Raw genomic sequence first — 26,205 nt, forward strand, 5'->3', positions numbered from 1 at the left:
ATAGATACACTATACACTATGGTATAGATACACTATACACTATGGTACAGACACACTATGGTATAGATACACTATGGTATAGATACACTATACACTATGGTATAGATACACTATACACTATGGTATAGATACACTATACACTATGGTACAGACACACTATGGTATAGATACACTATGGTATAGATACACTATGGTACAGACACACTATGGTACAGACACACTATGGAATATATACACTATGGTATAGATACACTATGGTATAGATACACTATGGTACAGACACACTATGGTACAGACACACTATGGAATATATACACTATGGTATAGACACACTATGGTATAGATACACTATGGTATAGATACACTATGGTATAGATACACTATGGTATAGACACACTATGGTATAGACACACTATGGTATAGATACACTATAGAATATATACACTATGGTATAGATACACTATAGAATATATATACACTATGGTATAGACACACTATGGTATAGATACACTATGGTATAGATACACTATACACTATGGTATAGACACACTATGGTATAGATACACTATGGTATAGATACACTATGGTATAGACACACTGAGGTAGAGACACACTATGGTATAGATACACTGTACACTATTGTATAGATATTGTGTGTGTATGCACTTCTGTTTTCATAATAACGCTGCCACATCTATGATTGCCTTTGAAAGTAAGATACACTATGTCCTCCCACTATAGTGCAAGGTGAATTCTTTTTGAAAGACATTATAATGTCAAGTTTCAAATTCCATTTTAGAATGAATAGAATGGAATTGATGGAGATCAGTCCGTTCCTATGCAGCTCTTCCTATCGCCAGCAAGAGGATGTCGCAACCTCTCGTACCATATCTTTGGCTGCATAAAATGTTTTTAAAAAAAAACATATTTCCAATGGAGATGTGTTTTCATTGACAACTGTAAGACACAATGAATAAGATGAAAAAAATTACACTCTACTGTATATGACGATTCCTTCCTGTTCCTGTTCCTGTGTGATGTAGTGTGTGTGTGTGTGTGTGTGTGTGTGTGTGTGTGTGTGTGTGTGTGTGATGTAGTGTGTGTGTGTGTGTGTGTGCGTGCGTGCGTGCGTGCGTGCGTGCGTGCGTGCGTGCGTGCGTGCGTGTGTGTGTGTGTGTGTGTGTGTGTGTGTGTGTGTGTGTGATGTAGTGTGTGTGTGTGTGTGTGTGTGTGTGTGATGTAGTGTGTGTGTGTGTGTGTGTGTGTGTGTGTGTGTGTGTGTGTGTGTGTGATGTAGTGTGTGTGTGTGTGTGTGTGTGTGTGTGTGTGTGTGATGAAGCACCTTTCCTCTTAGCATGTAGAGATGTAGACTAAATATGGCTCAGGGCTCGTTCCACTGTCAGACCTGACACGTCCCATCTGGTTCTCATGTACCTAATGGAGAGGGAGGTTGTGGTTTCAACCTGGTCTCAGAGCCATACGGAAAATACTTTACGTATTCATGAGAACCTCCAAGATGTATGGGTTGGACGTATGATATCTACTAATGTCTATTCACTTCAGACAGAAACAAAAAGAGGGAGGTTGGTCGTGGAGGATGGGTGGAAGTACTCCGCAACCGTGTAGCAATCCAAAGGTTGCGTGCTCGAGTCGCATCGGGGACAACTGTAGAATTTAACCCTTTCCCCTAATCCTTATTCTAATCTTAACCCTATTCACCTAACCTGCTACGTAAATTATCCCCGTAATTCTCCGTTGTTGTTATGACGCAACAAGTAACCTGGTCTCAGAGAAAGACGTATAACACAGATGTCGGCTCTTAATTTGAGCCAGTTTGCTACAGCAGGTAATGAATCCTGCAGCAACAGGAAACGTGAATTATTATGTGGATTATAATTAATGTACATTTTTGAAGGGGGTGATACTTTTTTGCAAAGGAAAATCAAGTGAAAATTACAAACTTCAGAAGCCTTTTTAAGCCTCAAATACACTACAAGTTTTACAGTACATTTCCTGCATTGCAGGAAGGTTCTCCTGCAACAGGATGATCAAATTAATATCCTACATCGGTATTATACTTCCTCTGCCCCTCCACATCTGTACTATTCCTCATACCGCTGCCCCTCCCCTCCTCCACTCCTCCATCCCTCCACTCCTCCACCCCTCCGCCCCTCCAATCCTCCACCCCTCCACCCCTCCACTCCTCCTTCCCTTCACCCCTCCACCCCTCCACTCCTCCGTCCCTTCATCCCTCCACTCCTCTGCCCCTCCACTCCTCCATCCCTCCATCCCTCCACTCCTCCACCCCTCCACTCCTCCATCCCTCCATCCCTCCACTCCTCCATCCCTCCACCCCTCCACTATCCCTTCCCCCTCCACTCCTCTACTCCTCCACCCCTCCACTCCTCCACCCCTCCATCCCTCCACTCCTCCACCCCTCCACTCCTCCACTCCTCTGCCCCTCCACTCCTCCACTATCCCTTCCCCCTCCACTCCTCCACTCCTCCACCCCTCCACTCCTCCACTACTCTGCCCCTCCACTCCTCCATCCCTCCACCCCTCCACTATCCCTTCCCCCTCCACTCCTCCACTCCTCTGCCCCTCCACTCCTCCATCCCTCCATCCCTCCACTCCTCCACCCCTCCACTCCTCCACTCCTCTGCCCCTCCACTCCTCCATCCCTCCACCCCTCCACTATCCCTTCCCCCTCCACTCCTCCACTCCTCCACCCCTCCACTCCCCCACCAATCCTCCACCCCTCCACTCCTCCATCCCTCCACTCCTCCACCCCTCCACCCCTCCCCCACCAATCCTCCACCCCTCCCCCTCCACCCCTCCATCCCTCCACTCCTCTATCCCTCCCCCACCAATCCTCCACCCCTCCACTCCTCCATCCCTCCACTCCTCCACTCCTCCACCCCTCCACTCCTCCACCCCTCCACTCCTCCACCCCTCCACCCCTCCACCCCTCCACTCCTCCACCCCTCCACTCCTCCACCACCAATCCTCCACTCCTCCACCCCTACACTCCTCCACTCCTCCACCCCTCCACTCCTCCACCCCTCCACCCCTCCATCCCTCCACTCCTCCACCCCTCCACCCCTCCATCCCTCCACTCCTCCACCCCTCCATCCCTCCACTCCTCCACCCCTCCACTCCTCCATTCCTCCACCCTTTCATTCCTCTCCGGTAGTTAATGTTCCAAAGAATACATTTCCCCAAAATGGCAGCAATTATCCCACATTATCCATGCTTTTCCTGGATAGATAGAAATGGGTCTTCTTTGAAAGTGTGTATTTTTATCTTATGATTTTCTAGAAAGATATTATAAAACCACAGCCTGTTTCAAAACTATGCTGCCTTCTCACATAACTGTGTTCCTCTCTTCTCTCTAAAAAGACTAATGCATTGCACAGACGGCTGTCTTTCCTATACAATGTGTACTTCTGTCTCACAGGCCAGTTTCCACATAATAGTCAGGTGTAAATGGTTGTTATTATTACTTAAAAATATACATACACTAATAATAAGACTTATTTTTCATATATTCCAGTCCTCACTAATTATTTTCACATGCCTACCTCAGTAAGGTATGGGGAATGGATATCCAGCTGGCTGTGTCATAACAAGGGTTTCCCCCTTCGCTTTCTAAATCTTTTTCTCTCCCAACACACCTCTCCCTCCCTTCCCTCCCTCCCTCTCGATCTCGTGCTCTCCCTCCCTCCCTCTCCCTTTCTCTCCCTTTCTCTCCCTCTCTCTCCTTCCCTCTCTCTCTCTCCCTCCCTTTCCTCCCTCCTTCTCGATCTCGTGCTCTCCCTCCCTCTCCCTTTCTCTCCCTCTCTCTCTCTCCTTCCCTCTCTCTTTCTCTCTCTTTCCCTCTCTCTCTCTCTCTCTCCCTCCCTCCCTCTCCCTTTCTCTCCCTCTCTTTCTCTCTCCTTCCCTCTCTCTCTCCCTCTCCCTCCCTACCTCCCTTTCCTCCCCCTCTCTCATTCTACCTCACCTGTCCCCCCCATCAGATGTCAACTAGACTACTAGGCTTTCCACCGCATAGAAAGAAATCATTGAGTTTCAGCTCTTTCTCCAAACATCTCCTCCCTTTCCCTTTCCCAGACCCAGACAGGGGCACACACACAGACCGGCGACCGACCACGCTACCTAGCCAACCATTAAGTGTGTGTGTGAGGAAGTGTGTGTGTTTTTTTTTTCTTTGAGTAGAAAGAATGAAGTAAGGAAAAGAAGTTAGTGGGTATTTGCACTCTGTGCCCGTGTTTGGTAACCCAGGATCCCTTTAAAATCCTTTCACTTGACGGTGAAACCTGGAAGTGGAAAGTTTATAACTGTGAAAGGTCACAGGACTTGGGTGAGTTTCATTTTTTTCCTTTCATTTAATTTGAGTCTTGGGTGTTGATTTAAATTGGGAAGTTACTTTGTTTCTCTGTTTGATCAGTTCTTCTGGTTATTTCTTTCTCTGTAGTCTACAAAGCAGGAAAACCTACAGATGCCGTATCATCATTTGAACCAGTTTCACACAGCAGGAAAATAATCCTGCAGCAACAGGACATGTGAATTATTATATGTATTATAATTAATGGATTTCTTTTGGAGGGGTTGATATATTTCTCTTTAAGGCAAATCAAGTTTGACATTTTAAAAAAGGAATTTACAAACATTAGAATACTTTTTAAAACTCAATTTCTCCTGCAACAGGGTGATCAAATTGTTTGTTCTCCAATCCAGCTGTGACCTTGGTGTTTGTCAGCCAATCAGCTGTGACCTTGGTGTTTGTTAGCCAATCAGCTGTGACCTTGCTGGTCCTCATCTCATTCTCGTCTCTTTAGACTGAAACCAGACACACGGCTGCTGCCAGAGAGACAGAGTTTGTTGTCATAGCAACATTACCTGGATTGAATGACACATAGGTTTCTGTCTGACGTACACCTGTTGAGGGGCGGGGTCTCTCTGTTCAGGTGCAACCTAGGTCTGAGTCACAAATGGCACCCTATTTTCCTTTATAGTTCACTACTTTTGACTGGTGCACTATATAGGGAATAGGGGTGCCATTCTGGATGCAATTGAGGTCTATCCAGGTGGACCCTATACGAGAGGGCTGAGTGCTTGAACATAACCCCACAGCCATCTTTCAAAATGAAACACAGCAATCAAAATCATGTTCTCCCTGCTCAAAATGAAACTCGGCATACAAATGAGACACACACACACACACACACATCAAATGAATCTAACTTAGTGACAACCAAGATCACACGAAAGTGACGTATTCAAACACTACTATCAGAACCTATTTCAGTGTAAAGACTAAGATGTTGTTGTTATACTGAAATGATGGCCCTGCCGTCTTATCGGCTCTCAACCAATCATGCTATTTTTTTTTTTTTTCCGCATTGTTCGTAACTTGTTTTGTACATAATGTTGCTGCTACCATCTCTTATGACCGAAAAGAGCTTCTGGACATCAGAACTGGGATTACTCACCTCAAATTGTATGAGGAGTTCTTCTTCAATGAGTCGGACGCGAGGGATATACTACGGACACCCGACCAGGCCCTGATTCCCCCTGATTCGCTGGTGAAGGACACTGAGATTTCGAGGCAATAGATTAGGGTGCCTTGCGAGGATAAGGCGACGAGTGGCTAATCTGCCCTTGCCCTCCATTCTGCTAGCAAATGTTCAATCGCTGGAAAATAAATGGGACCAACTGAAAGCACATATATATAGTATCCTGCCAATGAGACATTAAAAACTGTAACATCTTATGTTTCACCGAGTCGTGGCTGAACAACGACATCAAGAACATACAGCTGGTGGGTTATACACTCTATCGGCAAGACAGAACAGCAGCCTCTGGTAAGAGACGGGGCGGAGGCCTATGCATTTATGTAAACAACAGCTGGTGCACGATATCTAAGGAAGTCTCAAAGTTTTGCTCGCCTGAGGTAGAGTATCTCATCATAAGCTGTAGACCACACTATCTACCTAGAGAGTTTCATCTGTATTTTTCATAGTCGTCTACATACCACTGCAGAGCTTTTTTGCACACCAGTATCACTACTTACTCACCATCATCTGCTCATCAATCACTCCAATTTTAATCTGCTAAATTGTAATTACTTTGCTACTATGGCCTATTTATTGCCTTACCTCCTCACGCCATTTGCACACACTGTATATAGACTTTGTTTTTTTTCTATTGTGTTATTGACTGTACGCTTGTTTATTCCATGTGTAATTCTGTGTTGTTGTTTCTGTCCCACTGCTTTGCTTTAACTTGGCCAGGTCGCAGTTGTAAATGATAACTTGTTCTCAATTAGTTTACCTGGTTAAATAAAGGTGAAATAAAAAATAAAATAAAAAGATGAGCTGTATTATAAGCAAACAGCAGAACGCTCATTCAGAGGCGGTGCTCCTAGTGGCCGGGGACTTTAATGCAGGGAAACTTAAATCTGTTTTACCAAATTTCTATCAGCATGTTAAATGTGCAACCAGAGGGAAAAAAATTACAAGCAAAAATTAAAGCAGGAGGCACCAGTGACTCGGTCTACAAAAAAGTGGTCAGATGAAGCACATGCTAAACTACAGGACTGTTTTGGTAGCACAGACTGGAATATGTTCCGGGATGCTTCCGATGGCATTAAGGAGTACAACACATCAGTCACTGGCTTCATCAATAAGTGCATTGAGGACATCATCCCCACAGTGACTGTACGTACATACCCCTAACAGAAGCCATGGATTCTGGGAACATTCGCATTGAGCTAAAGGGTAGAGCTGACACTTTCAAGGAGCGTGACTCTAACCCGGAAGCTTATAATGAATCCCGCAATGCCCTTCCACAAACCATCAAACAGACAAAGCATCAATACAGGACTAAGATCGAATCGTACTACACCGGCTCTGACACTTGTCGGATGTGGCAGGGCCTGCAAACTATTACAGACTACAAAGGGAAGCACAGCCGAGAGCTGCGCAGTGACACGAGCCTACCAGATGAGCTAAATAACGTCTATGTTCGCTTCGAGGCAAGTAACACTGAAACATGCATGAGAGCATCAGCTATTTCGGATGACTGTGTGATCACGCTCTCTGCAGCTGATGTGAGTAAGACCTTTAAACGGGTCAACATTCACTAAGCCGCTGGGCCAGACGGATCAGCAGCACAGTACTCCGAGCATGCGCTGACCAACTGGCAAGTGTCTTCACTGATATTTTCAACCTCTCACTGTCTGAGTCTGTAATACCAACATGTTTCAAGCAGACCACCATAGTCCCTGTTACCAAGGACACTAAGGTAAACTGCCTAAATGACTACCGGACAGTAGCACTCACGTCTGTAGCCATGAAATGCTTGGAAAGGCTGGTCAAGGCTCACATCAACACCATTATGCCAGAAACCCTAGACCCACTCCAATTTGCATACCACACCAACAGATCCACAGATGATGTAATCTCGATTGCACTCAACACTGACCTTTCCCACCTGGACAAAAGGAACACCTATGTGAGAATGCTATTCATTGACTACAGCTCAGCGTTCAACACCAAAGTGCCCTCAAAGCTCATCACTAAGCTAAGGACCCTGTGACTAAACATCTCCCTCTGCAACTGGATCCTGGACTTCCTGATGTGCCGCCCCCAGGTGGTAAGGGTAGGTAACAACACATCTGCCACGCTGATCCTGAACACGGGGGCCCCTCAGGGGTACGTGCTCAGTCCTCTCCTGTACTCCCTGTTCACTCATGACTGCACGGCCAGGCACAACTCCTACACCATCATTAAGTTTGCTGATGACACAACAGTGGTAGGCCTGATCACCGACAACGATGAGACAGCCTATAGGGAGAAGGTCAGAGACCTGACCTGCCAAGACAACAACCTCTCCCTCAACGTGATACAGACTAAGGAGATGATTTTGGACTGCAGGAAAAGGAGGACCTAGCACGCCCCCATTCTCATCGACGGGGCTGTAATGGAGCAGGTTGAGAGCTTCAAGTTCCTTGGCATCAAATCACCAACAAACTAATATGGTCCAAGCACACCAAGACAGTCATGAAGAGGGCACGACAAAACCTATTCCCCCTCAGGAGACTGAAAAGATTTGGCATGGGTCCTTAGATACTCAAAAGGTTTTACAGCTGCACCATCGAGAGCATCCTGACGGGTTGCATCACTGAATGGTATGGCAACTGCTCGGACTCCGACTTCAAGGCACTACAGAGGGTAGTGCGTACGGCCCAGTACATCACCGGGGCCAAGCTTCCTGCCATCCAGGACCTCTATACCAGTGGTGTCAGAGGAAGGCCCTAAATATTGTCAAAGACACCATCCACCCTAGTCACAGACTGTTCTCTCTGCTACTGCACGGCAAGCGCCAAGTCTAGGTCCAAGAGGCTTCTAAACAGCTTCTACCCCCAAGCCATAAGACTCCTGTACAGCTAATCAAATGTCTACCCAGACTATTTGCCCCCCCCCCATACGCTGCTGCTACTACTACTCTCTGTTATTATCTAAGCATAGCCACTTTAATAACCATACCTGTATGTACATAATTACCACAATTACCTCGACACCGGTGCCCCCGCATATTGACACATTAACTCTGTACCGGTACCCCCTGTATATAGCCTCCACATTGACTCTGTACCGGTACCCCCTGTATATAGCCTCCACATTGACTCTGTACCGGTACCCCCCTGTATATAGTCTCCACATTAACTCTGTACCGGTACCCCCTGTATATAGCCTCCACATTGACTCTGTACCGGTACCCCCCTGTATATAGTCTCCACATTAACTCTGTACCGGTACCCCCTGTATATAGCCTCCACATTGACTCTGTACCGGTACCCCCTGTATATAGCCTCCACATTGACTCTGTACCGGTACCCCCCTGTATATAGCCTCCACATTAACTCTGTACCGGTACCCCCTGTATATAGCCTCCACATTGACTCTGTACCGTAACACCCTGTATATAGCCTCCACATTGACTCTGTACCGGTACCCCCTGTATATAGCCTCCACATTGACTCTGTACCGTAACACCCTGTATATAGCCTCCACATTGACTCTGTACCGTAACACCCTGTATATAGCCTCCACATTGACTCTGTACCGTAACACCCTGTATATAGCCCCCCATTGTTATTTGTTGCTGCTCTTTAATTATTTGTTTTTCTTATATCTTACTTTTTTAAATGTATTTTCTTAAAACTGCATCGTTGCTTTAAGGGCTCGTAGCATTTCACTGTAAGGTCTACACCTGTTGTATTCGGCGCATGTGACAAATACAATATATAGTATAAATCAAATCAAATTGTATGTGTGTACTCAAACAAGAAAGGAACACAAATGCAAAAATGTAAGTTTTATATTTCAACATGACTCAATAAATGTCAAACAGCATACTGTAAGCACACAAAGAGTAAAAATGCAAACATACAGTAAATATATCTTGCATATTCAAAGGAATAAAAATAGGCCTATTTCTACTACTGTACTGTATGTTCGATCAATTGTACGGAAAAGATAAAGTAACTGTCAAAATCAAAATCATAAGTCAAGAAACAAATACTCCATTGTGAAAACAAAATCAGTCATGTCTGTTGTTTTGGTCCGGCTACAGATGTTCATCAACATCACAGGCGATATCCTCCTTGGCCAGACAGCAGGGGGAAATATCTTCTGGCATGACGCATCCACCCCTGACAGGACTCTGCTGGAATGTCACCACAGGCCTCCTCCGTTGTCTGTAGAAGGGCCTTAAATGGGGTTTGCGATCATACACCTTCCACAGCTGAAAAAAACTCCTCAGTGGGGTTGAAAAATTAGGAATATGGTGGGAGATGATAGAGAATCCTGGGAGGGTCATGGAACCGGTTGAACTGAGCAGCCCGGTGGAAAATCAGGTTGTCCCAAACTAGAACATACATTTGCTGCTCAGGATCACCTGGCCCTCTCTGCTCTGGCTGAAAAAAGACTGTCATGTAAGGTGTTCAGGAAATTAAGGAGATGGGCAGTGTTGTATGGTCCAAGTGTAGCGTGGCAGTGGAGGGCCCTTTTGTAGCTCATAGCTGCGCATATGGTGACATTAACCACACGCTTGCCAGGTACCTCAATGATGTTCCTTCTTCTCCTCCTCGTCTTTGCTAAATATAATCCAGCCTCATCTATGAATATGAGTTCCTGCGCGATAGGACTTGCATCCAACTCCATGATTCTCTGAAATTACAGTAAATACTGTCATTGCAATATAAACTCTTTTTCAGGATTCTGTCTTTCAAAGATCATTCATAAAAATCCAAATAGCATTCACATATCTTCATTGTAAAGGATTTAAACAATGTTTCCAATAAACAATTAATGAACATGCACCTGTCGAACGGTCGTTAAGACACTAACAGCTTACAGACGGAAGGCAATTAAGGTCACAGTTATGAACATTTAGAACACTAAAGAGGCCTTTCTACTGAGTCTGAAAAACACCAAAAGAAAGATGCCCAGGGTCCCTGCTCATCTGCATGAACCTTGCCTTAGGCATGCTGCAAGGAGGCATGAGGACCACAGATGTGGCAAGGGCAATAAATTGCAATGTCCGTACTGTGAGATGCCTAAGACAGTGCTACAGGGAGACAGGATGGACATCTGATCGTCCACGCAGTGGCAGACCACATGTAACACCTGCACAGGATCGATACATCCGAACATCACACCAGCGGGACAAGTACAGGATGGCAACAACTACTGCTCGAGTTATACCAGGAACGCACAATCCCTCCATCAGTGCTCAGACTGTCCGCAATAGGCTGAGAGAGGCTGGACTGAGGGCTTGCAGGCCTGTTGTAAGGCAGGTCCTCACCAGACATCACCGGCAACAACGTCGCCTATAGGCCCAAATCCACCGTTGCTGGACCAGACAGGACTGGCAAAAAGTGCTCTTCACTGACGAGTCACGGTTTTGTCTCACCAGGGGTGATGGTCGAATTCACGTTTATCGTAGAAAGAATGAGCTTTACACCGAGGCCTGTACTCTGGAGCGGGATTGATTTGGAGGTGGAGGGTCCGTCATGGTCTGGGGTGGTGTGTCACAGCATCATCAGACTGAACTTGTTGTCATTGCAGGCAATCTCAACGCTGTGCATTACAGGGAAGACATCCTCCTCCCTCATGTGGTACCCTTCCTGCAGGCTCATCTTGACATGACCCTCCAGCATGACAACGCCACCAGCCATACGGCTCATTCTGTGCGTGATTTCCTGCAAGACAGGAATGTCAGTGTTCTGCCATGGCCAGCTAAGAGCCCGGATCTCAATCCCATTGAGCACCTCTGGGATCTGTTGGATCAGAGGGTGAGGGCTAGGGCCATTCCCCACAGAAATGTCTGGGAACTTGCAGGTGCCTTGGGGAAGAGTGGGGTGACATCTCACAGCAAGAACTGGCAAATCTGGTGAAGTCCATGATGAGGAGATGCACTGCAGTACTTAATGCAGCTGGTGGCCACACATACACTTAGGTTGGAGTCATTAAAACTTGTTTTTCAAGCTCTCCACAAATTTCTTGTTAACAAACTATAGTTTTGACAAGTCGGTTAGGACATCTACTTTGTGCATGACTCAAGTAATTTTTCCAAAATTGTTTACAGACATATTATTTCACTTACAATTCACTGTATCACAATTCCAGTGGGTCAGAAGTTCACATACACTAAGTTGACTGTGCCTTTAAACAGCTTGGAAAATTCCAGAAAATTATGTAATGACTTCAGAAGCTTCTGATAGGCTAATTGACATCATTTGAGTCAATTGGAGGTGTACCTGTTGATGTATTTCAAGGCCTACCTTCAAACTCAGTGCCTCTTTGCTTGACGTAATGGAAAAATCCAAATAAATCAGCCAAGACCTCAGATAGAAGAAATTGTAGACGTCCACAAGTCTGGTTCATCCTTGGGAGCAATTTCCAAATGCCTGAAGGTACCACGTTCATCTGTACAAACAATAGTACGCAAGTATAAACACCATGGGACCACGCAGCCGTCATACCGCTCAGGAAGGAGACGCCTTCTGTCTCCTAGAGATGAACGTACTTTGTTGCGAAAACTACAAATCAATCCCAGAACAACAGCAAAGTATCTTGTGAAGATGCTGGAAGCTTGTGGGAAGCTTGTGGAAGGCTACCCAAAATGTTTGACCCAAGTTAAACAATTTAAAGGCAATGCTACCAAATACTAATTGAGTGTATGTAAACTTCTGACCCACTGGGAATGTGAGGAAAGAAATAAAAGCTGAAATAAATAATTATCTCTACTATTATTCAGACATTTCACATTCTTAAAATAAAGTGGTGATCCTAACTGACCTAAGACAGTGAATTTTTACTCAGAATAAATGTCAGGAATTGTGAAAAACTGAGTTTAAATGTATTTGGCTAAGGTGTATGTAAACTTCTGACTTCAACTGTAGTAGAGAGGTCCAATGTTTGCAGTAAATACCTATTCTCACACCTGTTCTCATTTTGGAACATCCAGATGAAGGATGGAAGCGGCTCAGATTGGGCAGCACTCTCTTCCCAGCCTCTCTCAAGGTCAAACCATAGTTGATCACATGTTCCACCGTAGTCGCCCGAATTTCAGCAGAGTACTCTCCTTGTTCTTGATCCACCGCCATCTCTACCTCTACCTCTACCTCCACCTCCACCTCCACCTCCATCTCTACCTCTACCTCTCTCTGCCACGTTTTTTTTCCATTGTTCTCCAAACACAGGAGTACTCACCTGTGGCCTTTTTATCCATACCAAAGGTCTGATTGCAAACATTTACGCAATTAGTGTTTGAACATGTGAAAGTGGTCAATGGGTAATTAAACTTAGCTTGATGAACAGTGTTGCTTTGCATTTGTACACAATATATTTTAGTTGTGAAGGTTGTACCAAAGGTAGAGAATTGTGTGTTGTGTTTTGCCAAATGTTTGTTATAGAATTACAATCTGAGTGTAAAGCAAAACGTGTCAGTAGTATTGCAGATTTGGTGTACGGTTCTGCTAAAGGAGTTATTGATTTGGTGTACGGTTCTGCTAAATGAGTTACAGGTTTGGTGTATGGTTCTGCTAAATGAGTTACAGATTTGGTGTATGGTTCTGCTAAATGAGTTACAGATTTGGTGTATGGTTCTGCTAAATGAGTTACAGATTTGATGTACGGTTCTGCTAAATGAGTTACAGATTTGGTGTACGGTTCTGCTAAATGAGTTACAGATTTGGTGTACGGTTCTGCTAAATGACTTACAGATTTGATGTAGGGTTCTGCTAAATGAGTTACAGATTTGATGTACAGTTCTGCTAAATGAGTTACAGATTTGGTGTATGGTTCTGCTAAATGAGTTACAGATTTGATGTACAGTTCTGCTAAATGAGTTACAGATTTGGTGTATGGTTCTGCTAAATGAGTTACAGATTTGGTGTACGGTTCTGCTAAAGGAGTTACAGATTTGGGTCGTTGTGCCTCATGGGCTAGTTTTAGTGTGTAAACCCATTGGGAAAAATGGAGTGGACGATGCACTGGCAATATAATTACCGGTGGTCAATGTCCTATTTCAAGCCGTCCTATAAAATAAGGACAGAACCATTCTTCAAAGCCCAAATATGTTGCCACTCGCCATCCAACACTGACAAAGTCCAGCCAAATGTTTATGGAGAGACAGACAGTCTGACAATGACCTGTCAAAACAGACATGCTATTTAATAATCATTTTAAAGTAGGCCGAAGTATGGGGAATGTGGCAGACATTTTCCACTGACGAAAGCTGTTTCTCCTTATAGCCTGTCTTAACCAGACGGTCTTATAGCCTGTCTTAACCAGACTGAGTCTTATAGCCTGTCTTAACCAGACGGCGCATTATAGCCTGTCTTAACCAGACTGAGTCTTATAGCCTGTCTTAACCAGACTGAGTCTTATAGCCTGTCTTAACCAGACGGCGCATTATAGCCTGTCTTAACCAGACTGAGTCTTATAGCCTGTCTTAACCAGACGGCGCATTATAGCCTGTCTTAACCAGACGGCGCATTATAGCCTGTCTTAACCAGACTGAGTCTTATAGCCTGTCTTAACCAGACTGAGTCTTATAGCCTGTCTTAACCAGACGGTCTTATAGCCTGTCTTAACCAGACTGAGTCTTATAGCCTGTCTTAACCAGACGGCGCATTATAGCCTGTCTTAACCAGACGGTCTTATAGCCTGTCTTAACCAGACTGAGTCTTATAGCATGTCTTAACCAGACGGCGCATTATAGCCTGTCTTAACCAGACTGAGTCTTATAGCCTGTCTTAACCAGACGGCGCATTATAGCCTGTCTTAACCAGACGGCGCATTATAGCCTGTCTTAACCAGACTGAGTCTTATAGCCTGTCTTAACCAGACTGAATCTTATAGCCTGTCTTAACCAGACGGTCTTATAGCCTGTCTTAACCAGACTGAGTCTTATAGCCTGTCTTAACCAGACGGCGCATTATAGCCTGTCTTAACCAGATGGTCTTATAGCCTGTCTTAACCAGACTGAGTCTTATAGCCTGTCGTAACCAGACGGCGCATTATAGCCTGTCTTAACCAGACGGCGCATTATAGCCTGTCTTAACCAGACTGAGTCTTATAGCCTGTCTTAACGAGACTGAGTCTTATAGCCTGTCTTAACCAGACTGAGTCATATAGCCTGTCTTAACCAGACTGAGTCTTATAGTCTGTCTTAACCAGACTGAGTCATATAGCCTGTCTTAACCAGACAGCGCATTATAGCCTGTCTTAACTTGACTGAGTCGTATAGCCTGTCTTAACCAGACTGAGTCTTATAGCCTGTCTTAACCAGATGGCGCATTATAGCCTGTCTTAACCAGACTGAGTCTTATAGCCTGTCTTAACCAGACTGAGTCTTATAGCCTGTCTTAACCAGACTGAGTCTTATAGCCTGTCTTAACCAGACGGTGCATTATAGCCTGTCTTAACCAGACGGCGCATTATAGCCTGTCTTAACCAGACTGAGTTTGTATCCTAAATGGCACTATATTACACTTATAGTGCACTATGTTTGACCAGAGTCCATAGTAACCGTGGTCAAAACGAGTGCACAACGGAATATGGTGAAGTGAAGCAATGGTGAGCGCTGTGTTGAGTGGTCTTTGGCTCTGTCTTAACACAGAGACTGAGCTGATGTCAATTAAGGGCCGAACCAGGATATGGAAAACAACAAAGTTGTCACCCCGCACTTGAGAAGAGAAGACATAAGTACAAGTGGTCCTTGGGGCTGGTATGGTCCTCTGGGAGGCTAGTTGGTATGGTCCCCTGGGAGGCTAGTTGGTATGGTCCTCTGGGAGGCTAGTTGGTATGGTCCCCTGGGAGGCAAGTTGGTATGGTCCTCTGGGAGGCTAGTTGGTATGGTCCCCTGGGAGGTTAGTTGGTATGGTTCCCTGGGAGGTTAGTTGGTATGGTCCCCTGGGAGGCTAGTTGGTATGGTCCTCTGGGAGGCTAGTTGGTATGGTCCCCTGGGAGGCTAGTTGGTATGGTCCCCTGGGAGGCTAGTTGGTATGGTCCCCTGGGAGGCTAGTTGGTATGGTCCCCTGGGAGGCTAGTTGGTATGGTCCCCTGGGAGGCTAGTTGGTATGGTCCTCTGGGAGGTTAGTTGGTATGGTCCCCAGGGAGGCTAGTTGGTATGGTCCTCTGGGAAGCTAGTTGGTATGGTCCCCTGGGAGGCTAGCTGGTATGGTCCTCTGGGAGGTTAGTTGGTATGGTCCTCTGGGAGGCTAGTTGGTATGGTCCCCTGGGAGGCTAGTTGGTATGGTCCTCTGGGAGGCTAGTTGGTATGGTCCCCTGGGAGGCTAGTTGGTATGGTCCTCTGGGAGGCTAGTTGGTATGGTCCTCTGGGAGGCTAGTTGGTATGGTCCTCTGGGAGGCTAGTTGGTATGGTCCCCTGGGAGGCTAGTTGGTATGGTCCCCTGGGAGGCTAGCTGGTATGGTCCCCTGGGAGGCTAGTTGGTATGGTCCCCTGGGAGGCTAGCTGGTATGGTCCCCTGGGAGGCTAGTTGGTATGGTCCCCTGGGAGGCTAGTTGGTATGGTCCCCTGGGAGGCTAGCTGGTATGGTCCCCTGGGAGGCTAGTTGGTATGGTCCTCTGGGAGGCTAGCTGGCGTGCCTCAACTCAGAGAGACTGTGCTTCACTGTGTAGAGTTAACACTCAACATATAAGAAACAGACAAGCAGTGGTCCTCGGCTTCAACAGGATCTCACGGTCTCCGTTCAAAATCCGACATTTTATGGACAATCGTCAAATATTGCAGTCTATCTTTAATGATCTCCCTGCTATCTTACAGTAACACAGAGACTTGAGCTAACAGGATTACCCTTTGCTGTTGTAAACTGCAATCGAAGACAGACAGACACAATAAAGTCACATTTAATATGACTCCAGTCCTAAATGGGTCAGATGCTGTCATTTGGCATGGCATTCAGTTGTTCAAATCTGAGGACTGATGTTTGGTTTTAGGAGAATAGTCACATGCTGTTAAAATAAAAGGTCATAATAATGGTTTGAATTAGTTTTGCTCTCACAGTACTGTATTCCAAGTGAACTCTTGTTTTGTGTTGTTGTGGGATTAACAAGATCTCAAACGAAATGGTGAAAATGACTTGAGAGTCCAACGTTTGTTCACGGGGGGATGAATGTAGATGCATTAATTCCCGAATGGTTAAATTATTGGTTACATTTTGACCAAAAAAATACAGAAAAATACAAAAAAATGAGTGCCTAGCACTGGGATTGAACCCGCGAGCCTCGGAGAAAGACTTCTCCGTCCACAGTACCCTATCTAGCCGTGAGCCTACTACGGTGATAATAATAGTGTTCATCGTTGCCTCTAGTGGCCAGTTTTGAAGGCGATTCCTGTGCTGGGGATTTGGATAGACATTGTATTTGGCATTGGAACTGGTGCGACTTGGCTGGTGGGATAGGAGGCCCGTACACAGTCTAAATTCAAGCTCTGTCAAACATAATATTACTTATCTGTTCTCAATACCCCAACATGTAATAATATGTAATGTAATGAAAAGGGCCATATAAATACATTTAAAAAGCAATTTCCCAAATGTAGCAATTACATTTATTTATTTTTTAAACATAAAACTATTGAAATTAGATCATTTTCCGAAGGTAAACTGAACCAATTTATTTTCCCTAGAGATTTTAATTGGTTAAGTACGTCAATCTGGGAAATACATTCTCATCATTACATGCATAAACAAGCACCCTCAATATAACTGTGTCAGTCCAATGGGCTAGAGATAACATCAGACATATTCCTCACTCTGCATACGTCAATCACACAATCATGGACGCACACACACACACACACACACACACACACACACACACACACACACACACACACACACACACACACACACACACACACACACACACACACACACACGGATGTCCGAAAAAAGAACCCTTTTTGATTCCAGGTAGAACCCTTTTGGGTTCTGTGTAGAACACTTTTCACAGAGGGTTCTACATGGAACCAAAAAGGGTTCCTCCTAGAACCAAAAAGGGATTCTACCTGGAACGAAAAGAGTTCTCCTATGGGGACAGCCGAAAAACCCTTTTGGATCTCTTTTTTTCATAGAGTATAGTAACTGATGTAATAGCCTGGCGGTGTTCGGACAAACTCCTGGCGTCTGGAAACTAGCGTGTGTCTGCATGTGTGCATGCGTGAGTGTGCGCGAGCGTGTGTTATGTGTGTGTCTGCTAGCAATCTGGGCCGGTTGAAAGGTTTCTGTTGAACTACTGTTCCCACAGCTTCAGTAAGGTATGTGAGGTCACCACCATTCAAACTAATCACAAACAACAGACATGGGGAGAGACTGTAGAGAGAGGGTTTAGAGAGAGGGTTTACTCCTGATTTGTGTGTGTGTGTGTGTGTGTGTGTGTGTGTGTGTGTGTGTGTGTGTGTGTGTGTGTGTGTGTGTGTGTGTGTGTGTGTGTGTGTGTGTGTGTGTGTGTGTGTGTGTGTGTGTGTGCGTGCGTGTGTGTGTGTGTGTTTACTATAATGTGTTGCTACCAACCAGATGGCTCAAGATTGACTTCGAAATTGGATGTCTGAAAATGCCTTCAAAACCGCCCGCTAGGGGCAACAGCCCTATTAATGAGCCCTATTATCATCAAGTAGGCTTGGGTTTTGCTACGGCACATTTTTCAGTGGTATAGCTTATAAACTCTAAGTAAAAAAATCTCAAAAACATTTGTAATGCCCCATATCTTACATTCAGAACCTTTAATTGTAAATTAATTAGGGTTTCACACATATCTTTCACTCTTGAGTTTTCCATTAAACATTTAGTTTACTCCCCAATACATTAGATAATGGCTCACCAGTTAGAAATTTTAACTACTGTTTATTCCAATAGCAAAAAATACAAGATACACATTTCAAAACAATTATTATTTAAGTGCTGAATAGCAAGAATAATAGATGGTAAATATAATTTTTCATAAAATATCTGACTATAACTTGACATGCACATTTAAAAAAAAGAAATGGTATCCAATGCCAGGTTGTGAGCATGTTGAAATGTGTCAGTCTTACAGTTTCATTATCCTTATAAAGTACATACGTTAATAGGTAGGACAAATCATCAGCGATAAGGGTATTGTAAAGCAGTAGGCTACTGTACAAAACGTAGCACAGTGTTTGTATACCATTTCTGCCCCATGCAACATTGTACAAGATCACCTTCTCTGTCACGCCTGCTCCCGCTAGAGTGTATTTTTTGTTGGTGACGTCGGGTCCTGGTGCTGCCATCGATGGAACCGGGGGTGCCTCAGCCGGCTCGTCAGGCTCCCACACCGTAGCTGGCTCGAGAGGTTTCCTTGCATCGGTTGGAACGGCAGGCTCCCATCCCACGTCATGCCTCAGCCGGCTCGTCAGGCTCCCACGCCTCAGCCGGCTCGTCAGGCTCCCACGCCTCAGCCGGCTCGTCAGGCTCCCACGCCTCGGCCGGCACGTCAGGCTCACTCAGGTGGGACGCCGAGTGGCGCCCCTAGGGGGTTACTGTCACGCCTGCTTCCGCTCCCCCTCTCTGGTTCACAAGGGCGCCAGGCTGCCCATCATTACTCACACCTGTCACCATCATTACGCGCATCAGAGCTCATTGGACTCACCTGGACTCCTTCACATTTTTATTGCCTTCCCTATATCAGTCTGTAACTCTGTTTCATCCCCAGCATTATTGTCGTTTTGTTTTCCCCTGTCCAGACGCTGTCCATGTTCTGTTTCATGTCCTTTGTTCCATTAAATGTTCTCTCCCTGTACTTGCTTCTCGTCTCCCAGCATCTGTCCTCACGCTTTTCTATGTGACATGTCAACTGATACAATATCGCCTGTCTCGGAATTCATCAGCTTACAGCTTATCAATGAAATTCAGATAATGAGTGGAATATATTGTTATATATAACCCAGGTATTCAGCAGTGTATTGTACACTACACTATCATTCATAATGGTAACACATAGAGGGACTCTTTCCACTTGGTCCTATTGAAGCACACTGGCTGATGGAGAATGATGATGTGGTATTTACAGCCACATCAATATATGATTTGGTTTTTACCTTCAAAACATAAATTGATGTCAAATGTATTCAATTATAAGGTAAAAATACTAAAATGTACATTGTTTAGCAGTTCTCAAAAATACATTTCTCATACTGTAGGTTACAAGCAAGGTTTAACTTCAGCTATTCTATTCAGGAAAACTTGTTTCCTGTACCGTGAAAGTAAACTGAGCTTGTTACCACCAAAACCAAATGTGCTATGGAAGCAGAAAACTTCTTTCTCTCTCTCTTTCCCTCTCTCTGTCTCTCTCTCTCTCTCTCTCTGTATCTCTCTGTCTCTCTCTCTCTGTATCTCTCTCTCTCTCTCTCTTTGTCTCTCTCTCTCTCTCTGTCTCTCTCTCTCTCTCTCTCTCTCTGTATCTCTCTCTGTCTCTCTCTCTCTCTGTATCTCTCTCTCTCTCTCTCTCTGTATTTCTCTCTCTGTATCTCTCTCTCTGTATCTCTCTCTCTCTCTCTCTCTCTGTATCTCTCTCTCTCTGTATCTCTCTCTCTCTCTCTCTCTCTCTCTCTCTCTCTCTCTCTCTCTCTCTCATATAAGGGCTTTATTGGCATGGGAAACATATGTTTACATTGCCAAAGCAAGTGAAATAGATAATAAACAAAAGTGAAATAAACAATAAAAAAGTAGACATTAAATGTACAAAAGTTCCAAAAGAATCAAGTAATTATCTTTTTGTTTTCTTGTGATTTGGTTGGGTCTAACTGTGTTTCTGTCCTGGGGCTCTGTGGGGACTGTTTGTGTTTGTGAACAGAGCCACAGGACCAGCTTGCTTAGCTTCTCCAGGTTCATTTCTCTGTAGGTGATGGCTTTGTTATGATGTTATGGAAGGTTTGGGGATCGCTTCCTTTTTAGGTGGTTGTAAAATTTAACGGCTCTTTCCTGGATTTTGATAATTAGCGGGTATCGGCCTAATTCTTATTTGCACAGAGGATATTTTTGCAGAATTCTGCATGCAGAGTCTGAATTTGGTGTTAGTCCCATTTTGTGTGAGCCTCATAGAATCCCCTCAGCCTCATGGAATCCCCTCAGCCTCATGGAATCCCCTCAGCCTCATGGAATCCCCTCAGCCTCATAGAATCCCCTCAGCCTCATGGAATCCCCTCAGCCTTATGTATTCCACTCAGCCTTATGGAATCCCCTCAGCCTCATGGAATCCCCTCAGCCTCATGGAATCCCCTCAGCCTTATGGAATCCCCTCAGCCTCATAGAATCCCCTCAGCCTTATGGAATCCCCTCAGCCTCGTGGAATCCCCTCAGCCTTATGTAATCCCCTCAGCCTCGTGGAATCCCCTCAGCCTCGTGGAATCCCCTCAGCCTTATGTAATCCACTCAGCCTTATATAATCCACTCAGCCTTATGGAATCCCCTCAGCCTTATGGAATCCCCTCAGCCTCATGGAATCCCCTCAGTCTCATAGAATCGCCTCAGCCGTATAGAATCGGCTCAGATAGAGTCGCCTCAGCCTTATAGAATTGCCTCAGTGTTATAGAATCCCCTCAACCTTATGGATTGGTGTTGATGTGAGACATGACCAGCCTTTCAAAGCATTTCTTGGCTACAGATGTGAGTGCTATTGGGTGATAGTCATTTAGACAGGTTACCTTGGCGTTCTTGGGTACAGGGACTATGGTGGTCTACTTGAAACGTATAGGTATTACAGATTTACTTCAGGGTTGCCATGGGGCGTTGGTAGTGCTGGCTTCTGGCCACTCACTCCACTCTCATCCTCCTCTCTAACTCCAAGGTTGCCATGGGGTGTTGGTGGTGCTGGCTACTGGTAACCTTGCTATGGGTTTCCACGATAACAAACCCATGCCTTGGCCAGAGTGGTGACAGTAGCGACTGGGGCTCGGGCTTCGACGTCTCCATGACGACCCTCAGCACCAACAAGAACACGTCCTCCTCCCAGGAGCCAGGAGATTACCCTGCGGGGTTAGAAACAGAGACAAGAGAATCCTGGGTAAAAATACTTCCACCTAAGCCAGTGTTCCACTACAACCTGGAGCCAGATGAGTGCTCCGTCCACTTCAGGTGTGATACTATTTAAATATCAACGTCTGTTGTTTACTGTTTGTTTCCTGTTGTGTTTCTATGTGATTTGTGTACGCTATGTAATGTGTGAGAAAATAATTTCCTCTTGTCGGATAATACATGTCAATCAATCAATCAATCAATCAATCGCTTCAGCACCAGTCAGGCTTCCGCCAGGCGCCTCAAGGCCCAGAGAGAAGAGTTGGCCTACCTGAAGGCTATACAGCATGGGAACCAGGCGGTGGTGGAGAACCTAGTCCAGTACATAGGAGCAGAGCTGGGGGATGAGCAGCGCTACGAGGACGTCATCGAGGAAAACATAGTGGGCATCCGGTTGGTGACTATCCTTTGCATTTTACATGTCGTCATTATATTTTAGCCAGCAGACGCTATTATCTTACTGGCAGTGTATTGAAATAAGTTAGGTTAAAACAACCACATATCATTGCACAGTCATTGCAGGTAAAACCTACAAAATAACCATAATCTGCTTAATGAGTACTTTGGAGTGTGGTTCATTTAGATTTCTACAGATTTAACAAACGAGGATGGAATCATCATTGAACGATAAGGTGAGTGAGAATACAGTGTGCTATGCCATCAGGGAAGAGCAGCAGAGCTGTGACAGTGTATTATGTCAATATGCTGTGTATCATGTCATTATGTTGTGTATTATGTCATCAGGGAGGAGCACCAGAACTGTGATGGTGTATTATGTCATTATGTTGTGCATTATGTCATCAGGGAGGAGCACCAGAACTGTGATGGTGTATTATGTCATTATATACTACGTCATTATGTTGTGTATTATGTCATCAGGGAGCAGCACCAGAGCTGTATTATGTCATTATGTTATTATGTCATCAGGGAGGAGCACCAGAGCTGTATTATGTCATTATGTTGTGTATTATGTCATCAGGGAGGAGCAGCAGAGCTGTGACGGTGTATTATGTTGTGTATTATGTCATCAGGGAGGAGCAGCAGAGCTGTAACGGTGTATTATGTTATTATGTTGTGTATTATGTCATCAGGGAGGAGCAGCAGAGCTGTATTATGTCATTATGTTATTATGTCATCGGGGAGGAGCAGCAGAGCTGTAACGGTGTATTATGTCATTATGTTATTATGTCATCAGGGAGGAGCAGCAGAGCTGTGACGGTGTATTATGTCATTATGTTGTGTATTATGTCATTATGTTGTGTATTATGTCATTATGTTGTGTATTATGTCATTATGTTGTGTATTATGTCATCAGGGAGGAGCAGCAGAACTGTAACGGTGTGGTCCAGAAGGTGATGGAGGATCTGGAGGGACAGCTGGAAGGAGATGTACTGGAGGCTCTGACTGGGATACGGAAGTAAGTACATGGATGAAACCAGTTAGTTAATACATCTCAATCTGTCACAGTCTATTATTATAATAAATCCATTAATGTAATGCGTGTCTGAGACTTAAACACCCAGAAGAGCAAACATAGAGCAAGGAAAAACCTCGACACAGACATCCTCCTCTGGTCTGCCACTGAGAGGACCATGCCATAGACTGGACAGGCAGCCAGAGAGAGGAACAGAGACATTCACATACTGTATTAGTGTGATCTAATCTACTGAGAGACAGGAACTCCTCCCGGCTCATTGATTAGTTTATACAGAGCTCTATTAACAGTCACCTTAGCAACCACTGTTTTCCCCCGGTCCATTAACGGCCACCTTATTGACTCAGACTCTCTGTTCTTCCCAGACATTCACAACCCTACTATGTCCTCATCAGAACCAAGATGTGGCCTGGGTCTGAGTGATGTATTTACCTTAATAACCATCATCAAGGCCTCTCTGCGGTTTAATTACTGTAATAAATACTGTGTTCTCATCAGAACTCATTGTCTTACGTCATACAGCGTGCGTTCATCTGCACTATGTACACCACCATTTCCCCCTTTACAGTGTGTTTTCCAAACTCTCTCTACGTTTCCTGCCTCCTCTTCTTCACTCCCTCCTACTCTTCTTCTCTCTCTCCTACCCTTCTTCCCTCCTTCCTCCTCTTCTTCTCTCTCTCCTACCCTTCTTCCCTCCTTCCTACTCTTCTTCTCTCTCTCCTACCCTTCTTCCCCCCTCCTACTCTTCTTCTCTCTCTCCTACCCTTCTTCCCCCCCTCCTACTCTTCTTCCCTCCCTCCTACTCTTCTTCTCTCTCTCCTACCCTTCTTCCCCCCTCCTACTCTTCTTCTCTCTCTCCTACCCTTCTTCCCTCCTTCCTCCTCTTCTTCTCTCTCTCCTACTCTTCTTCCCTCCCTCCTACTCTTCTTCTCTCCCTCCTACCCTTCTTCCCCCCCTCCTACTCTTCTTCCCTCCCTCCTACTCTTCTTCTCTCTCTCCTACCCTTCTTCCCCCCCTCCTACTCTTCTTCCCTCCCTCCTACTCTTCTTCTCTCTCTCCTACCCTTCTTCCCCCCCTCCTACTCTTCTTCCCTCCCTCCTACTCTTCTTCTCTCTCTCCTACCCTTCTTCCCCCCCTCCTACTCTTCTTCTCTCTCTCCTACCCTTCTTCCCTCCTTCCTCCTCTTCTTCTCTCCCTCCTACCCTTCTTCCCTCCTTCCTCCTCTTCTCCCCTCCCTCCTACTCTTCCTCTCTCTGCTACTCTTCTTCGGTCCATACTCTCTTCTTCGGTCCATACTCTCTTCTTCTCTCCCTCTTGTTGACACTGTGTTTGTCTTGTCTCCCTGTATGGCAGAATCAAAGAGGTGTCCCTGCCTAACCTCTCCTTCATTCACACCGCTTTCCCTCTTTTATCTCCCTCCCTCCTCCGCTCTCTCTCTCCCTCCCTCCCTTCTTCACTCCCTCCTTCCATCCTCCTCTCTCTCCCTGCTAACCCTGTTTGTCTTGTCTCCTTTCATGACAGAATCAAAGAGGAGTCCCTAACGTTCGAGGGCCTCTTCCAGGCAGCAGCAGACATCGCCATGAGGCTGGATACCTTGTCTCAGACCCTCCACGCCTCCTTCACCAAACAGCTCAAAGATTCTCTCAAAACTTTACATCGCTAAAGAGACTTACTATCCTCCATCGCTAAGGAGATTGTCTGGTCTCAGATCTGTTTGTGCGGTCTCTCCAGTTCCTATGGTCTTTGCTGTCACTCCTTTGTAGCCTGGTCTCAGATCTGTTTGTGCTGTCTCTCCAGTTCCTATGGTCTTTGCTGTGACTCTTTTGTAGCCTGGTCTCAGATCTGTTTGTGCAAGAGAGCACAAACAGCTATTGGACCAGGCAACTAAGGCCTAGATTAAATTAGATCAAGTGTAAAGCGGCAATAGCCGACACCCACATAGCTGATGTTTTGGTGGTGTCGGAGGTGTAACTACGGAGGAACTTGTCATAAATCGGTGAACAGCAGCTCATGTGATCATTGTCATGAAGTTCAGAACAATAAAGTATAGGCTATATAGAAATAATTACACTGAAACTAAAAAAATAATTCAATTAAGTCATGAAGATTTATATTAGCCTAACCGAGGTGTAGATTAGATCTCAATCTCCAATGTTCGAAATTTCCCTTAATGCGACTCTGTGCAGCCAATTGCAATGTCCACTTTAGGTATAAATCTGGGAGCCGCTTGTGGATTTGACAGTTCTAATGCATTCCACCTCTGCCGCCGCCAAAACAACCGCTATGAGGATGTCTGCTAGCACAGATCTGATAGAATCTATCCCTAAGGAGAACTTTCTCCTCTTCTTCTCTCCCTCCTACTTCCCTCTTACTCTTCTTCTGCCCCTCCTACTCTTCTTCTCTCCCTCCTACTCTTCTTCCTCCTACTCTTCTTCTCTCCCTCCTACTCTTCTTCTCTCCCTCCTACTCTTCTTCCTCCTACACTTCTTCCCTCCCTCCTACTCTTCTTCTCGCCCTCCTACCCTTCTTCCCCCTCCTACTTTCCTCCTACTCATCTTTCCTCCCTCCTACTCTTCTTCGCTCCCTCCTACTCCTCTTCCCTCCCTTCTACTCTTCTTCGCTCCCTCCTACTCTTCTTCGCTCCCTTCTACTTTTCTTCTCCCCCTCCTACTCTTCTTCTCTCCCTCCTACTCTTCTTCCCTCCCTACAACTAGTCTTCCCTCCCTCCAACTAGTCTTCCCTCCCTCCTACTCTTATTCTCTCCCTCCTACTCTTCTTCTCCCCCTCCTACTCCTCTTCCCTCCCTCCTACTCTTCTTCTCTCCCTCCTACTCTTCTTCCCTCCCTCCTACTCTTCTTCTCCCCCTCCTACTCCTCTTCCCTCCCTCCTACTCTTCTTCTCTCCCTCCTACTAGTCTTCCCTCCCTCCTTCGCTTCTCCTTCCCTCCTTCAGGCTACTACAACCTTCAACATCTGTGTCTCTCGTCAAAACCTGAATCTCTCTGGTCTGAACATAGAGGTGTGTAGTGCTCTACTAAACAGATGCTCTGACAGGAATGTTCTTTCTGCTCAGTGTACTTTAAGTGAACCGTGAGAGGGCTGACAGAGCTATGGAATAATTGGTAGAGGATTTATGCTGA

At 45.4% G+C, this 26,205-nt stretch overlaps 1 protein-coding gene across 1 annotated transcript; it reads left to right on the forward strand.

Annotated features, from left to right (window-relative positions):
• The first annotated feature begins 4,010 nt into the window (after positions 1–4,010).
• si:ch211-142k18.1 (uncharacterized) lies at positions 4,011–25,154 on the forward strand. Its single transcript, XM_029763958.1, has 5 exons — positions 4,011–4,360; positions 21,405–21,691; positions 21,848–22,024; positions 22,947–23,048; positions 24,588–25,154. The coding sequence occupies exons 2-5, from the start codon at positions 21,411–21,413 to the stop codon at positions 24,727–24,729; spliced, it is 702 nt and encodes a 233-aa protein (XP_029619818.1). The 5' UTR covers positions 4,011–4,360; positions 21,405–21,410; the 3' UTR covers positions 24,730–25,154.
• Positions 25,155–26,205: the final 1,051 nt, after the last annotated feature.

Source organism: Salmo trutta, chromosome 1, assembly GCF_901001165.1.
Source record: "Salmo trutta chromosome 1, fSalTru1.1, whole genome shotgun sequence".
Taxonomy (NCBI): Eukaryota; Metazoa; Chordata; class Actinopteri; order Salmoniformes; family Salmonidae; genus Salmo; species Salmo trutta.

Excerpts from the sequence above, each read along its gene's own strand:
- si:ch211-142k18.1 (XM_029763958.1), top strand. The coding sequence starts at position 21,411 with ATGGGGTGTTGGTGGTGCTGGCTACTGGTAACCTTGCTATGGGTTTCC. Across the intron at positions 22,025-22,946 it reads GAAAACATAGTGGGCATCCG|GGAGGAGCAGCAGAACTGTA; the intron begins GTTGGTGACTAT and ends TTATGTCATCAG. Across the intron at positions 23,049-24,587 it reads GCTCTGACTGGGATACGGAA|AATCAAAGAGGAGTCCCTAA; the intron begins GTAAGTACATGG and ends CTTTCATGACAG.